Here is a 14,381-nt window from a genome sequence, read left to right as displayed (position 1 = left end):
GGTGGGGGTCGCCCGGGCGCGGGGCGCGGGGAGCGGGGCGCGGGCGGGGAGGGCCTGGAGGGTCGGGCAGGGCCGGAGTGGGGGCCCCCGGGGCGTGGGGCGTGGGGCACGGGCGGGGAAGGCCGGGAGGGTCACACAGGCCGCGGTGGGGGCCGCCGGGGCGTGGAGTGCGGCGGGGAGGGCCTTGGGGGGTGAGGGAGTGGAAGAAAAGGCCACCCGCGCGCACAAGCCCATTGTCCTCTTGGCCCTGTTGTGCACCTGGCCGGGAAATTGGGGGAAGATGGACACATACTGAAGCGGGCACTGGGGGAGAGGCTGCACACCCAGAGGAGGTCATGCGCAGGCAGGGCGCGACGGCACTCTGGGAGACACACCGCACATGTAAGACAGGCTGCAACACTCAGGGGGAGACACACTCTCGCCAGAAGCCTAGACATCCAACCCTCATAAGGGTCCCACACCCAGAGAGGGGCCAGTAACACTGGCAGAGGAACACATACACTCAGGGAAGAACCCACTTACTCAGACACACACACACACACACACACACACACACACACACTCTGCCTGATGCCATACGGGTCTGTTGAGCAAAATGGATTTCAAATATGAATTTACTTCTTCTATTCTCAATGTCTCCTTACAAGAGTTCCGCAATTTGTTCTTAAGACAGCAGCGCCTCATTCTCCAGCATTTGCTTCCTTTCTCCCTCAGTTGGTAGCCTGGCTCATACTTCAAAAGCACAAGTTCTGGACTCAGGAAGCCCTGTTCTGCCTCCCAACAGCTGTGTGACCTTGGGCAAGTCACCTCACCCCTCTGAGCTTCAGTTCATATGAGGATTGAGGGAGATAATACATGTAATACATTAATAATACAGGGAGACGCCTGGCTCATTGTTGGCACTTAGCAAAAGTTATCCTTTATAAGCCTGCTAATGCTTGGGCCACTGTAAATGGTGACACTTGGGGGCAGCTTTGACTGGCAGGAGACTCTTTCCGAGCTGCCTCTGCTCTCTGGCACCCCTGCATTTCCAGCTCACTGCAGAGCTCTGCCCGGATTAGGGATGGAGAAGCCCTTTCCTCTCTAGCAGAGTCAGCTCTGTCCCCAGGCTGGATCCCTCCCCTCCCTACCTTCCTACCAACCCTCACAGCCTTTGAAGGGCTGCTGGGCCCTAGGCCGACAGAAGACAATACTTAGGCAGGGTAAAGTCTGCTTTTTTTTTTTTGGCGGGAACTTCATCTCTTCTTGCCTTGGACTCTATAATCTTTCTAAAGGGTTTCCTGAACTCCTGTTAGTGGGAGCCCAAATCTAACTGTCAGCATCTGTCTACGGCAAATGACATTATGTCTGAGAGTCACAAAATCAGAGTCATCCAGCACAACTTGCATTTGAGTTTTAAATTCTCCTCTCAGTAGTCTCCCCAAAGTAATTCCTAGAGTGGAACTTAATTCAGTACATCTTTACTGAGTGCCCATTCTGTTTCAGACACTGTGAGGGATACTGAGACCAGGGAGACAAATAGGACTTGACTACAAAGCAAGTGAGCTCTATGCGCCCCCCACATGGTGCTTGGTAGTGCTCAGTGAAATCATAAATGAAAGTGTTTTGGAAATGGTAAAACCACTGTAATATACTCTTTTCCTTTTATTTGTTAAGTCGGAGTTAAACTCCCATATTACCTACTTATGCTTTCCAGAGTCTGAGTTCCAAACGTTTCCCCTAACAGAGAAACGAGGTTGTTCCTATCTGTCCTTATTAGCCTAGAAATGCTAAGCTGAGGGAACTAGTCTTTTGTGTGCCTGGACACTGTGTGCAGTTTGAATGTCTCTATTCTTGTGTGTGTCAATGTCTGACCCACTGGCCTGGGTTCAAATCTTGATTGTTGGAGCTTTTTCCTACCAGCCGTGTGGACAAACCTCTTTGAACTTCAGTATCTTTGTCATAATAAAACCTACCCCCAAAAGACTCTAGAGAAGATTATACAAGATATAATGTATAAAGCACCGGTGCAGAATAGGTTCTCAGGAAATAAACTCCCTTCCTACTTCTCTGTGTCTACCCTCCCCCGCTCCACTCCTAGAAGTCAGGCTAGCTCCTGGATGTCCCGTGGTCATTGCCTACCGGCTGAAGTAAGGGGTTAGTTAACTTCAATGCTCTCTGAGTCTCTTGCCTTAGAAATTAACATTTTCCCCTAATATCCCCAGTACCTTAGTGTCTGTCTTCCTACCTAACGCATTCCCCACCTTGCTTTCTGGTATCCAACAGAATAAAATTCTTTTAAGTCCAAGCTACCAGCAGGTCCCTTGAAGGAAGAGCACAAAAAGCATAGGCATAGAAGGACACATGCTTTGAGAAAGGCCTGGTTGCAAATCTTGGATCTGCTGCTTACTAGCTATATGACTATGGGCGAGCATATTAACCTCTTGGAACCTCAGTCTCCTTGTTTATGAAATGGGTCAGTGAGATAACCTGTGAAAAGGCAAACAGGGCTTGGCAAATAGTTAAGATTCACTGAAGGATGACCATGATGATGCTGGCTCTAATTACTTCTGAACTGTAGAGGAGCCTATCTTGGGGGTCCCTGAAATCCCCACCCCTACAAGGACTCATGCATTAGCTCCAGATGCTCCTCACACTACTCTTTTCAACATTGCCCCTATTCCTGAAAACCATCTCAGCAGGAACCATTAAATTCACCTGGCACCACCTATCCCACTCACCAGGGGCTACTTTACATCACAGCACATAAAAAGAACCACATTAATTGAATCCCACAGCACTTTTCATCCCTTGTCCCCTTTGACTCTCCCAGCCGTGAGATAGGTGAATTTTATTTTCCTTCCTACTTTATAAAGACAACTGAGGCCAAGTGAGGGTAGGTAGTCCATGCAAGGATTTGAGCTCAGCCTTGCCTCTGAATTCCCTGTGCTTTCCTTGTATCAAGCAAGTCTCAAGCAGTACTTTGAGGTCTAGCCTTGCTGAGGGAAGGAGAAGGGCTATGTTTTATGTATATAGCTGAGAAGTTCTCGGCACACCTTTACAGGCAATTTGTTAGCAAACAGGTACATAGTAGGAAATGCAGTATCTGGGGATGGGGGTGGGGAGGGGTTCTGAGACCACAGCAGACTACCCCAATGCTAATTAGAGTTAGGCAGCAGAGTGGACAGGGAGCCAAATGAGGGAGAAGTCTGGGTCCTGGCCACACACCACCAGCTGACATCCCAACTAACCTTGGGCAAGTTTCTGAAGTTTCCTCGATCCCCACTTTCAACATAAATGGCACACACACACACAAAAAAAGGTGGATAGATAGAAGCTCAATTTAGGCAAAAAGACATCTGCAGTTCTCATCAGCATTACTTTGGCTTTGAAATCGACAGCTCAGAGACCCCCCACCACTTAAAAAATTTTTTTAAAAGACAAAACAGTATAACTTAATGGTTCTGCCAACTCTTCAAAAAAATCAGAGAGCACAACACTGAGTTTTTTCTTTTCTTTCTCTCTCTCTCTTTAATTTTGGCAAAGAAAGATTCAGTTCCTGGAAATGCTTACAAAATAATTCCTGACACTGGGAGGAGATAGTTTAAAAAAGGAAGAAGACAGCGAGGAGAAACTACATACACGTATAGATAAAGGAAGACGGTGGAAAGAAAGAGAATTAACAAAAGAAAGAAAAGAAAGAGGGGGCGAAAAAAAGACTTTAAAAAGCCCCAATTCAAGGAACGTTATCAAGTTCTCAGCATCTGCAATTCACAAGCCACTCGCGGGTCGGGGCGGTGTAGACTCCGCCCCTTTCTCGGGTGTCGGGCGCTCATTGGTAGGGGCGGCCGTCGCCGGCCGGTGACTGCCCGAGGAAAGGTTGCCTGGGACACGCATCCCTGTGTGAACGCATGACGTCCCACCCTGGCGCCAGGCTGTCTGGGGCTGAGTCTTAGATCAACACAGCTGTGGGACCGGGACCCACAGCTGGGCAAAGGAGCGGATTCCTCAACAAAAAATAGGATTGTGAGAAAAGTTCTGAAACAAAAACAGCGCAGACAAAAGCCTTAATGACATCCTTTCATAAAAATAAAAAATGCAAGAGGGGGGAAAAAGCTGGTAAAAGGAGCAGAACTGGGAACAGAAAGTTCAGAGGCATTTGGAATAAGAGGCTGAGGCCCCGCCACCGCTAAACAAGTTGCAGAAGGCCTGAGCTAGTCCACTGCTGGGAGAAAGAAGTCTTTTGGGTTCAAACTTCATTCAGTGTTCTAGCCTTAACCTGCTTCTTTCAGAATTAGAATCTTAGATTGGATAGGACTCTTAGAGGTCACTTGCTTCCCCCGCCCGCAATTTACAGAAAATGAGGCACAGGAAGGAAGAAAATTCATCCAGGGCCGCATTGCAAGTTATTGGTGTGGTCATTCTGTTTGCTAATCCCCCTGCATCCCTCTCCTGCTATATGTCTTACAGCCCAAACGCATTTCGGTCTGAAAACATTTTGGGAAATAATAAATATGAAGGCGCTTTGCAAGTGGCTGTACAAGCCTGCGGCATCAGTGGTAGAAACAGAGGGCAAGGAGAGAGGAAAACCTGTGGATTGCACACACACCTGGCCTATGCTAGATCCCCAGGCACCAAAGAGACTAACAGATACGATGGAGACAGCATATCAAATGCCTTGCAGAGAAGAGACACTCAGTAATTATTTGTGGAAGGAATGAAGTTGGTCTAATAAGGTCCATTTTATAAATTCAGAAATTGAGGCAGAGAGATGACTAACCCAAAGATCACATCATTAGTAAAAGAGAATGGGTATTTGAACATAAATCTGCCTGGCCCTGAAAGCCATGATTTTTCCAGAACTTCCTGGGTTTCACATTTTGCACAAATCATGGAAGTCCGCATGATAGAAAAGGAAAGGTCTTTCTATTTGATCATCCAGGAGTCCCCATAGCCACCATTTTCCCTTCCCATGACCAAATAGCTAGCACTCTCTTCACTTGACATCTGTAGTATATATAGACTGACTTGTCCACGCTTCCTGTTTCTTATACTAAGGAGGCTGTCCTTGAAAAGATTCATGTCTTTTAAAGAAGTTATTTGGGACACAGAGCCCTGTGGTATGACAGCAAAAACAAGACTTTGGGCCTGGCTCTGCCATTACCTGTGGTATGACATAGCCCCTCTTTGCTCCCTTTACCATCTCGCAGCTGCCTGTCCAAATTTCATAAAGTCTTAGACTTCCAGAGTTGGAAAGATTTTAAATAATTACTTAGCACCATCTCTTGCATTTTACTCACAAGGCAAATAAAGCCAGTGTAGCTGGATTTGTTCAAGATCACATGACAAATTATTGGCAGGCCTGAGATGTTGAACCTAGGGCTCCTGATTTCCAGTCCTAAGTCCTTTGTACTATGACTGTCTTGAGACTCTCCTAGCTCTGAGATCCCATTGTTTTGTTAATCAGTGCCGCATAATATAGAACTCTTAATTGTTTCCTGTGTTAATCTTGTCTCCCCAAATTGTGAGATTCTTGAGAACAGAAGCTGCTGCTTTATGCGAAGCGACTGCATAAATATTTACCAACTGATTGATTAAGGAAGCAACTATTGGGAAATCCCACTTGGTCAGTTTCAAGATGGAAACCAGCATTTTAAGGCTGCAAATTCCGAAAAGTTCTGGAAAGTGATAAGAAGACAAGCAAAGAATATTGAGTGCAATAGAGGGCTTAACTTGCCTGCCCTCTTGTCCCTTTTCTGGGCTCTCAGATGGAGCTGGAGCTATTTAAGCAAGGCTAAGAATAATCAAATTCAGGTGGCCTGCCCTTCCACAGCAGAAAGGGACAGACAATAGAGCAATGGAATTACCAAACTATTGTTTTCTGCACAGAGGTGTGTGGAGAGTAGGGGGAAAGGAGGAAGAGTTAAGAGATTTGCTGACCCCATGGGGTCCTCCTTAAAAGGTTATATGGAAATCATCCCTTCTTTTACCACCCCTCCATATTCAAAACCGTGTCCAAAATTCTAATCAAACTCACTTCCAAAACATAAGTGGCCATATATTTGGCTCCTTATGGAGCACATGGGGCTACAGGGTGAGAGCCCTTTTCCTTCCTCGTGCAAAAAGCAGAGATTCAGGCTTTTTTTTTTTTTTAATTTTCTTCTGTTGCTCAAATAGTGTTCTTTGCTCAAACCCCCCTTCCCCTCCTCCTTCTGCAATCTCAGCGCCTAGCCCAAATCTGTTTTCTTCATTGTAACCTCAGCTTCACCGCAATTAATTTTTTTCCCCTCTGGTCACAAGATAATTCCTGACGCCAGTGAGTCTGGAGGTCAGACGAACAGCAAATTGGGGAACAAGGCGGCACTAATTCCTTACAAGTTTCCCTTGAAAAACCTTTTGCTTTAAAAAAAAAAAAAAAAAAAAACTTCTTTGCTGTTCAGGGATTTATGACCTCGGAGGAGCTGTGGGTTCGAACTAGTGTTGGACTGTGGATGGACTGGCAGGGGGGGCAGGGGAGCTCAAAGATCTGAGGCACTGCCAGGAAAAGGCAAATTCTTAAAGTTAGTGGTTTTAAGTGATTTTTAAAATCCTTGCTGGCAAAGAGGCCCGCCTCTCCCCACTATCAGCGCTTCCTCATTCTTTGAATCCACGACTCCGCGGTATTCGGCGTCAGACCGGCCGGAGAAAGCCTGTTTGCAATTTTACTGGGTTGTGAACGCCCAGGGTTGGCGGAGGCGGGCCAAGGAGGACTGTTTTGCATAAAGGGGCGTGTCTTCAAGGCGGGCTCTATAAGTACCGGTCTCCGCGAGCGTGCGCGCGTTGCAAGCTTCTCTAGGGTCTCTTTCGGCTTTTTTTCGCCCTTTCGGCACCTTTAACTTCATTCCTCAACATGAAGGCTCTAAGCCCGGTGCGCGGCTGCTACGAGGCGGTGTGCTGTTTGTCGGAACGCAGCCTGGCCATCGCACGGGGCCGCGGCAAGGGCCCGGCAGCCGAGGAGCCGCTGAGCCTACTCGACGACATGAACCACTGCTACTCGCGTCTGCGGGAACTGGTACCCGGAGTCCCGCGAGGCACTCAGCTTAGCCAGGTGGAAATCCTGCAGCGCGTCATCGACTACATCCTCGACCTGCAGGTGGTCCTGGCCGAGCCCGCCCCTGGACCTCCAGACGGCCCGCATCTTCCCATCCAGGTACGCGTGGGAGTGCGCGGGAGCTGGGGCGGGGTTGAGCCCCAGGGCGGGGATGCTGCTGGACCCCTTCAATTTCCAAGTGCCATGCGTAACTCTCTCCTCTTTTCCTTCTCTCTTAGACAGCCGAACTTTCTCCGGAACTTGTGATCTCCAATGATAAGAGGAGTTTCTGCCACTGACCTGGCGGTCTTGGCGCCTCCAGGTGAGTATCTCCGCCTTCTTGGGGGGGTGAGGGTTGGGGCGCGGTGGTGCTTAAACAGTAAATCTTGGAGTTGGTAGACCTTTTAAGGGAATACCACCCCCTTTGTTTAGGGAAAGCAAGGCTAGAGAGAGGAGCAAGTAACTTACCCGTAGTCATATCAAATGAATGACGGAACCAGTTTCTATAATGTGCGTTTGAACCTTAAACGCACGCTGCCCCTCCCTTCCCCAGTGGCCAAAGATCCAAGAAAGTAAGCGCTGGTCTGACTAAATAAAAAGGCTGTTCTGTTTGTAGTTTTGGAGTCGTAAAGGGAGCTGTGTATGCCTCAGCCCTCTCCCAACTAGTGTCAATTCCAAGAGGGAGGGGTGATGCAAGCCCCGCCCGTGGTCCTTTGGCGCCAACTGGGTGGGGGCAGCGTGGGGCGCGGAGTTATCAGCTGGAGGTAGAGACCAAGTTTCCTCCCTGGCGCCGGCCAGTCTGCGGACGGCCTCCGCCTCGGCGCCGTTCCGCGGAAACTGACTGCTCCCTGGTCTTTCCTCCCCCGCCCAGAACGCAGGTGCTGGCGCCCGTTCCGCCTGGGACCCCAGGATCCTCTACACCCGGAAGCCCGAGGGCATGGATGGGCCCCAACCTCTCCCTGACCACTTGACTTCCCCAAGCCCCTGCCTCGAGGCTGGACCTGGTGCCCGGGAGCGAAGGACTGTGAACTTGGGTGGCCTAAAGAACCAGAGCTAGCTCTCTGGGCACCAGCTGGGCAACGTCACCCAGTCCTACCCTACCCCCAAGTTTTAAAGACTGTCTTTTAGAGTGTGAGGGGGAGTGGCTGCTCTCCAAACTCTGCCAAGGCAGCGGTAGAGCTGGTCTTCTGGTCTCCTCGGAAAAAGGCTCTGTTGCCCTGATTATGAACTCTATAATAGAGTATATAGCTTTTGTACCTTTTTGCAGGAAGGTGACTTTCTGTAACCATGCGATGTATGTTATTAAACTTTTTATAAAAGTTAACATTTTGCATAATAAACAGTTTTTAAACACTCGTGTATATAATTTGATTAAGTACTAACATTCTCATAAGACTGAATTTAGGGGAAATGTCTTGGAGCTTGGGGAAAAGAAAACTTGCATATTCCCTTAAAAAGGAGATGGGAAAAGGCCCAGCTAAGACTTGGTGGGGGGAAGAGGGAGTGGAAAGGGCTCATGATGAGAGCCCTACTTTCTGAGGGTTGGGTGCAGAAAAAATCCTGGCGCTGTCCCCTCATTTTACAGATGAGGGAGGGCTGGGTGGCGGAAGTGACTGGCAGAAGCTCACCCAGCAAGTTCGGAACTCAGGATAGACATCAGGTCTCAGTCCCAGTTCTTAAGTCCCATGAGAGCTTTTGTGCTGTACTAGCAGATGGCTGTCTTCCTCAACCATTAATTATTCATGGTGTCTCGGATGTGGAAGAGGAGCCTCATCTGGTGCCCAGAAAAGGGTGGTGGTTCATAGACCCATTTTAGAGATGAATAAACAGATCACTGGGTCTGGTTTCATTTCCTTCCTCACACTCTGGTTTGGAGAAGGAAACAGGAGAGGGGTCTCCTTCCTCATAGCCTCAGTCACTCTATAATCAGAAGGATTTGGGTGATGGTTGGGAAATATTCCCTGGACTGGGAATTTGAGGAAGAGGCCCTGCAGCCTCATTCCTTGTATTTCCTTCCCAAAAATCTCTACTGGGAGCCTACTCTGTAAGCATCTATATCCCTATTTCAGAAATGAAGAAACTAAGGCTCGGTGAATAACGGGCATGAACCAGGTTCTCACAACCCCTTGAAAAGCAGAGATAGAATTTTAACCTTAACTACAGTGACTAACATTGTAATGTACAGGAGGAGAGCCTGAGACAGGCCGTTTCATGCGGCTAGGCTCCGGACCCATGCCACTTTACCCCCCACCTGGCAGCTCCCCAGGTGGGCTCTATAGGCTCCTGGCCTCACTAGGTTCCTGTTTATGGTATGATCTCATCTGTGTTGGTCCTTGGCATGAGTTACTTCAGTATTTCATAACAAACAGCTCATGTCATCACCCTTCACACCTTAACCCCGGTGAGCTTTCAGGAGTGAACAGGGGCATGTCTTTGCCAACCATCCTCCTAGCCGACCAGTGGTTCTTAACCTGTTTCCTGGTCTGCTCTGATGATCTGATGGAAATACACACACACACACACGCACGCACGCACGCACGCACAATCTTTGCAGAGCAATAGCGGACCTCTAACCCCCTGGGAAACTCAGTCTCCATGTGAGGAACATTTGCCTCAAACCAAATAAGTACAAGACCCAGGCTGAGTCTACCTTGGATCATTAGTTAGGTAGGTGTGTTGTGTGGCTCCAGAGACAGCCACACAAGGGTGCCAATCCTTGCTCTGCCACATACTAGCTATATATATAACTGAACCTCAGTTTTCACATCTGTATAAAGCTGCTGATCTTTAAGGTACAGTTCTGAGGCACCTGGCCTCATATTACACCATTAATTACAGTAGAGCCAAGCACTGAACTCAATATACCCTTTCTGCCACAGCATGCTGCTTCCTGCTTGCTCAGTCAGAAGTTGTGGGGCTGTGGAAGACTCAAAAGAGCAAGCAAGCCACTTCACCTCTCCCCCCTTCGCCCAGCAGCTGGTGGCTCTTGTGTTGCTGCCTCCCTGGATAGAGATAATGATGGGAAAGTTCTTTGAAATGCATCACACACCTACAAGGTATTATTAAGCTAATTCCAAGGAGATTGCCTGTTAGGTCTGCGGAGTCTGAGCTGCTCAGGTGGCTGAGACAAAAGCTGAAAGCAGCACACCAATTCATTAGTCATTAGAGAGTGAAAGCAATTTGGCCCTTGGTCAGAAAACTCTCAGAGAGGATAGTGTCTTTTGTCGTCATCACTTATTGAGTGTCTACCAAGTGCTAGGCTCTAGTTTATCTTTTTTTCTAATCCTCACCACAACCCAGCAAAGTATCATTCCCATTTTACAGAGGATGTATATCTAGAGAGGCTGAATAACTTGATCCAGGTCACATGGCAAGAAAGTAGCCCAGCAAGGATTAGTAAACCCAGCTCCATCTAGCTTCAAAGTCCATATTCTCACCTTTACTCTAGGCCAGCTCTTTCCCCTCGCCCTTCCCTGCGCCTGGCACATATTTGGTCCCCAGCGGGTGCTTGCTGAACGAAAGACCTAAGGCCACTCGAGGTCTCCCTTTCATTTGTAAAAGGATGATAGTACTTCCCTTGCAGGTTTGTGGTTGAGATTAAAGATAACGTGCCTAAAGTATCTACCAGGCTCTATGAAACACAAGATTCACTATTAACTGCGTGGGTTAACGTTCATTATTGCATCAACTCTGAAATAGGAATATTTAAAAGGGATTTTTCCTTTTTCTTTTTCTTTTAAGGTTCAAAACAGGCCAAGTAACTTGCCTGTGGTCATATAGCTCCTAAGCAACAGAGGTGGTGGTGCCCTATCGGGAAGGCCAGTTATAGCTCTCCCTTGCTATGGATGCTCCGGACGACCTTCAACTACTTGTCTTCCCAGCCTGATCACCTCTCATGCCTCCGCTCTTCTCCCTTCACAAGGCTGTACCCTAGAAACCTCTTTTCGCTCTTTTTTCTCCAGAGCTGCTTCTTGGGGCCCCCTCTGCCCGCTCCCGGCCCTACAAGAAAAGAGACGCTCCCCACCGGCGGCTTCTTGGCGCCCGGGCAGGGGCGGAGCCTCCGCCCACGTGGCCCGGAGCCCAGCTGGGCGGAGCCGGTCGGCCCCGCCCCCCGTCCCGCCCCGGCCGGGCGACCCGCACTCCCCCCGCGGGCCCTGGGGGCCGCTCGCAGGTGTTCGCTGGCGCCCGGATGTCTGAGCTCTGGCTCCACTCTGGCTCCGGCTCCCTCCGCAGCCTGCGGGCGGGGCTCCCAGCCCATCCGGAGTCTCGCGGCGCCCCCGCCGCTCTGCCAGCAGCGTGGCCTCCTGGTTCCCAGCCTCCCGGCCTGGGGGGCCCCCCACCCAGCGGAGTCGCTGACCCGACTGCTCTCCGGCTGCCCCCAGCTGCGCTCACGCCGCTGCAGCCTCGGCGCGCCCCCACCCCGCTTCCTGCCTCAGCAGCTTTGCCCTGGCCAGGCGGCCGCCCTAAATCGCACCCGGTTCCTTCCTTCCTTCATTCTTTCAGGCAACTCACATTCCTCGAGCGCCTGGGACATGCCCCACACAAGGCCTCTCCGACCTCATGAGTGTGGCCCCGGGCCCACCGGCAAGCCTCTGCCCTCCACGCCAGCCTACCTCCCCACCCCGCCTCAGTCTCTCCTCTCTGATGTCTTATTTCACGTACTGAGTTTAGCATTTAATTGTTCTCGGATTATTTTTCCTGTTAAAGGTCAGTCAGTGGCAGGGTCAGGGGGTCGCTTTGTGACCCAAATCAGGAGTAAGTGTGAAAATAGGGTAAGGGGTCAGAGTGTGGCCAGAGTTGGGGTTCATCCAGACTGTGGCAGTGTTTGGGGAGAAGTGTGGGTAGATGCTGGCAGCAATCTGTGGTCTGGGTTAATAGGGTATGAGGCTTAGTCTGAATAGCATCAGTGGCCAAGGGGAGTGAGTCAGTCTTTGGGTAGGTTCAGTGGACAGTTGGGATCAGGGCAGTGGGTCACCCTGAGACCAGGATTTTTGGGCTGCCTTTGACAAGCCGGATAAGAGGAGGGGGCCCTATAGCCCTCTGAGCTCAGATTCACCTCCCTCCATGTCTGAGGGCTGACCACAGCTTCCCTCTTCACCACCCAAGTGGTGAAGCTGACTTGCCATCTGGGGACACCACTTTGCTCTTACTTTGTGCCAGAAGCTGGAGGGAGAAGCCCTCACCAGGCCAGATTGTGGTCAGGGGGAACCCAGATTGGCAGTAACACAGGCCGTATAGGGTGGTCTTAGGCTCCTGGGGCCCCAAGCCTGGTGCCATCCATATTTAACGGTTAAGTTGATGTTCTTTTCGGTGCCTTCTGTCATTTGTTCATAAATCTAAAAGCCTGTCAGGGACAGAAGGGCTCTTAGAGAGGTCACAAGTGTGGCCCAGAATGGGGAAGGAGCCTGCTCAGGGACACACAGCAAGTTAGCAGAGGACTCAAACCTAAGCCTCCTAGATTCCTCTTTTTGTGATACTGTGTTTACCCTGAGCAGAGATTGTTACTCCCACTTTAGAAATGGGGCAGCCGAGGCCTCACCTATAGGTCTCACAGAGGGGCTGCAAGGGGCTGCAAGGGGCTGCAAGGGGCTGGTGGACCGCACAGCCCCTCACCCTGAGGATCTGAAAATGTGAAGTCAGAGATTGTTGATTCTCTAAAGCATTGTCTCCTTGTCATTGCCACTCAGCCCTCTCCCTCCCACCCTCATTAGGAGCAAATGAAACAAGGGTGGCCAAGCATGAGTTGGAAGCCAGGGAGGGGGAGAAAACACTTTTAAGAACTGCTGGGGAAAAGCTTAGCTGGGTTCTTATGGAAGCATATGGAACTCATTACCCTAAGTCGAGGTGGTCGCTGGCCAGCTGGCAGTTGGTTGGTTTGGGGCTAAAACTGTGTTTTGTGTGGCAGTGTGGGTACTCACGGCACGGCAGACTGCCCAGAATAACCTGCCCACTCACTGATCCAGGTTCTTCCTAAACTAAGTTTTGTTTCAGCCTATTCCACTTCTAGCCTCAGGAAAAAAAAGGATTTCAAGACACACCGGGATATGGGATATGGGGTCACACTATAGATTATGCAGGGAGGAGATGAGGACTCGGGGATCATCAGGACAGACAACTTCTCCCCCCAACACACACACACACACCCTGACTTACACCAGGAGAAGGTGGCAGATCTTGCAGTGGCTCCAGATTTATGAAGGATTGATCCCAGCTTCCATCAAGGGTTCATCCATATGGCCCCCAAAGGCCTCGATGTTAGTCCTGCATTCTGTCAATTGCATTTTTCACTGCAGATTTGACTCCATATACAAAGAGAGTGGCAGAAAGTGTTCAAAAGAGTCCATTTACTAGTACACAGCATTTTAGTCTCCATGGTAATAGGGGGACAGGGGCAGGGACGGGGGCTGCCTCCATTTCACCCCTACAAGATTCACAGATATTAAGGGACCTACCAAAGGTCACCCTGGAGTAAGTGTCAGAGCCTAGGTCTCCAACATAGCCTGAACATCCAGTGCTGCTGATGTCTGTAGCTCTTTTAAAACTTTGTACAAACCAATGGGTCACACAGAATGGGTTTCTCCCAACCACCGCAGCCCGCCCAGTACTTTCTGTGGATCTAAGAATCCAAGAGATGCCGATTGAAATCCTACCTTTGTCGTGTATCGGCTGTATCATCACAGGTAAGTTATTTGTCCTTTCAGAGCCTCACATGATTGCTATGTAATTAAATCGGATGGCATGTGTAAAGCACCTGGCACTTAGGAGATACTGTATGACCCCAACCGTGGAGCTAGCTGGGCATGATTGTCAGATTCCTAACATAATTCCTTCATCGGTGTTGGCATAATCCAGTCACGGCACCTCAGCGTTGTCTGTCCAGCACCTGTGCCCCTCAGAGCCCTTTCACTCACATCCAGGACAGCCCGGTGCCTTGAGGGATAGCTCAGGAACTAAAAGGAGGGCTCCAGCCCAGTGCCACCACTCCTAGGCTCTGGCACCATGGGCAAGCTCTTCACCTCTCTGAGCCTCAGTCTCCCCTTGTGCTGGGACCCTGGAGCCACAGACTCATGGTGAGGATTTAGTGAGGAACTGATATAAAGCACCTAGAAGCTTGCCAGCAGCACGTGGCAGGCATTCAGTTAAGTCACAGCAAGCATTATCCCTATTTCACAGATGGAGAACCTGAGTACAGAGTGAAGAAGTGACTCATCCAATGTCATGTGAAAAGATCCCTTCACAGACCTGGGGATTAAAAGCCAGATCTTCATGCTCCCTGTCAGGGCCCAGCTGCTACTTTCTCATTGTTGGGGTTCGTGATTATTTCATGGCAAAT

General features: G+C 49.9%; 1 protein-coding gene across 1 annotated transcript; it reads left to right on the top strand.

The window, feature by feature from the left end:
- Window positions 1-6,507: 6,507 nt before the first annotated feature.
- ID3 (inhibitor of DNA binding 3, HLH protein) lies at window positions 6,508-8,403 on the top strand. Its single transcript, XM_016126799.2, has 3 exons — window positions 6,508-7,168; window positions 7,288-7,370; window positions 7,920-8,403. The coding sequence occupies exons 1-2, from the start codon at window positions 6,869-6,871 to the stop codon at window positions 7,345-7,347; spliced, it is 360 nt and encodes a 119-aa protein (XP_015982285.1). The 5' UTR covers window positions 6,508-6,868; the 3' UTR covers window positions 7,348-7,370; window positions 7,920-8,403.
- Window positions 8,404-14,381: the final 5,978 nt, after the last annotated feature.

The sequence above is a fragment of the Rousettus aegyptiacus genome, unplaced genomic scaffold, assembly GCF_014176215.1.
Source record: "Rousettus aegyptiacus isolate mRouAeg1 unplaced genomic scaffold, mRouAeg1.p scaffold_m13_p_1, whole genome shotgun sequence".
NCBI lineage: Eukaryota > Metazoa > Chordata > Mammalia > Chiroptera > Pteropodidae > Rousettus > Rousettus aegyptiacus.
Note: the sequence above shows the minus strand (reverse complement) of the source record. Positions and strands in the feature narration are given on the sequence as shown.

Coding starts and splice junctions, on each gene's coding strand:
- ID3 (XM_016126799.2), top strand. CDS start 6,869: ATGAAGGCTCTAAGCCCGGTGCGCGGCTGCTACGAGGCGGTGTGCTGT. Junction 7,169..7,287: donor GCCCGCATCTTCCCATCCAG/GTACGCGTGGGA, acceptor CTTCTCTCTTAG/ACAGCCGAACTTTCTCCGGA.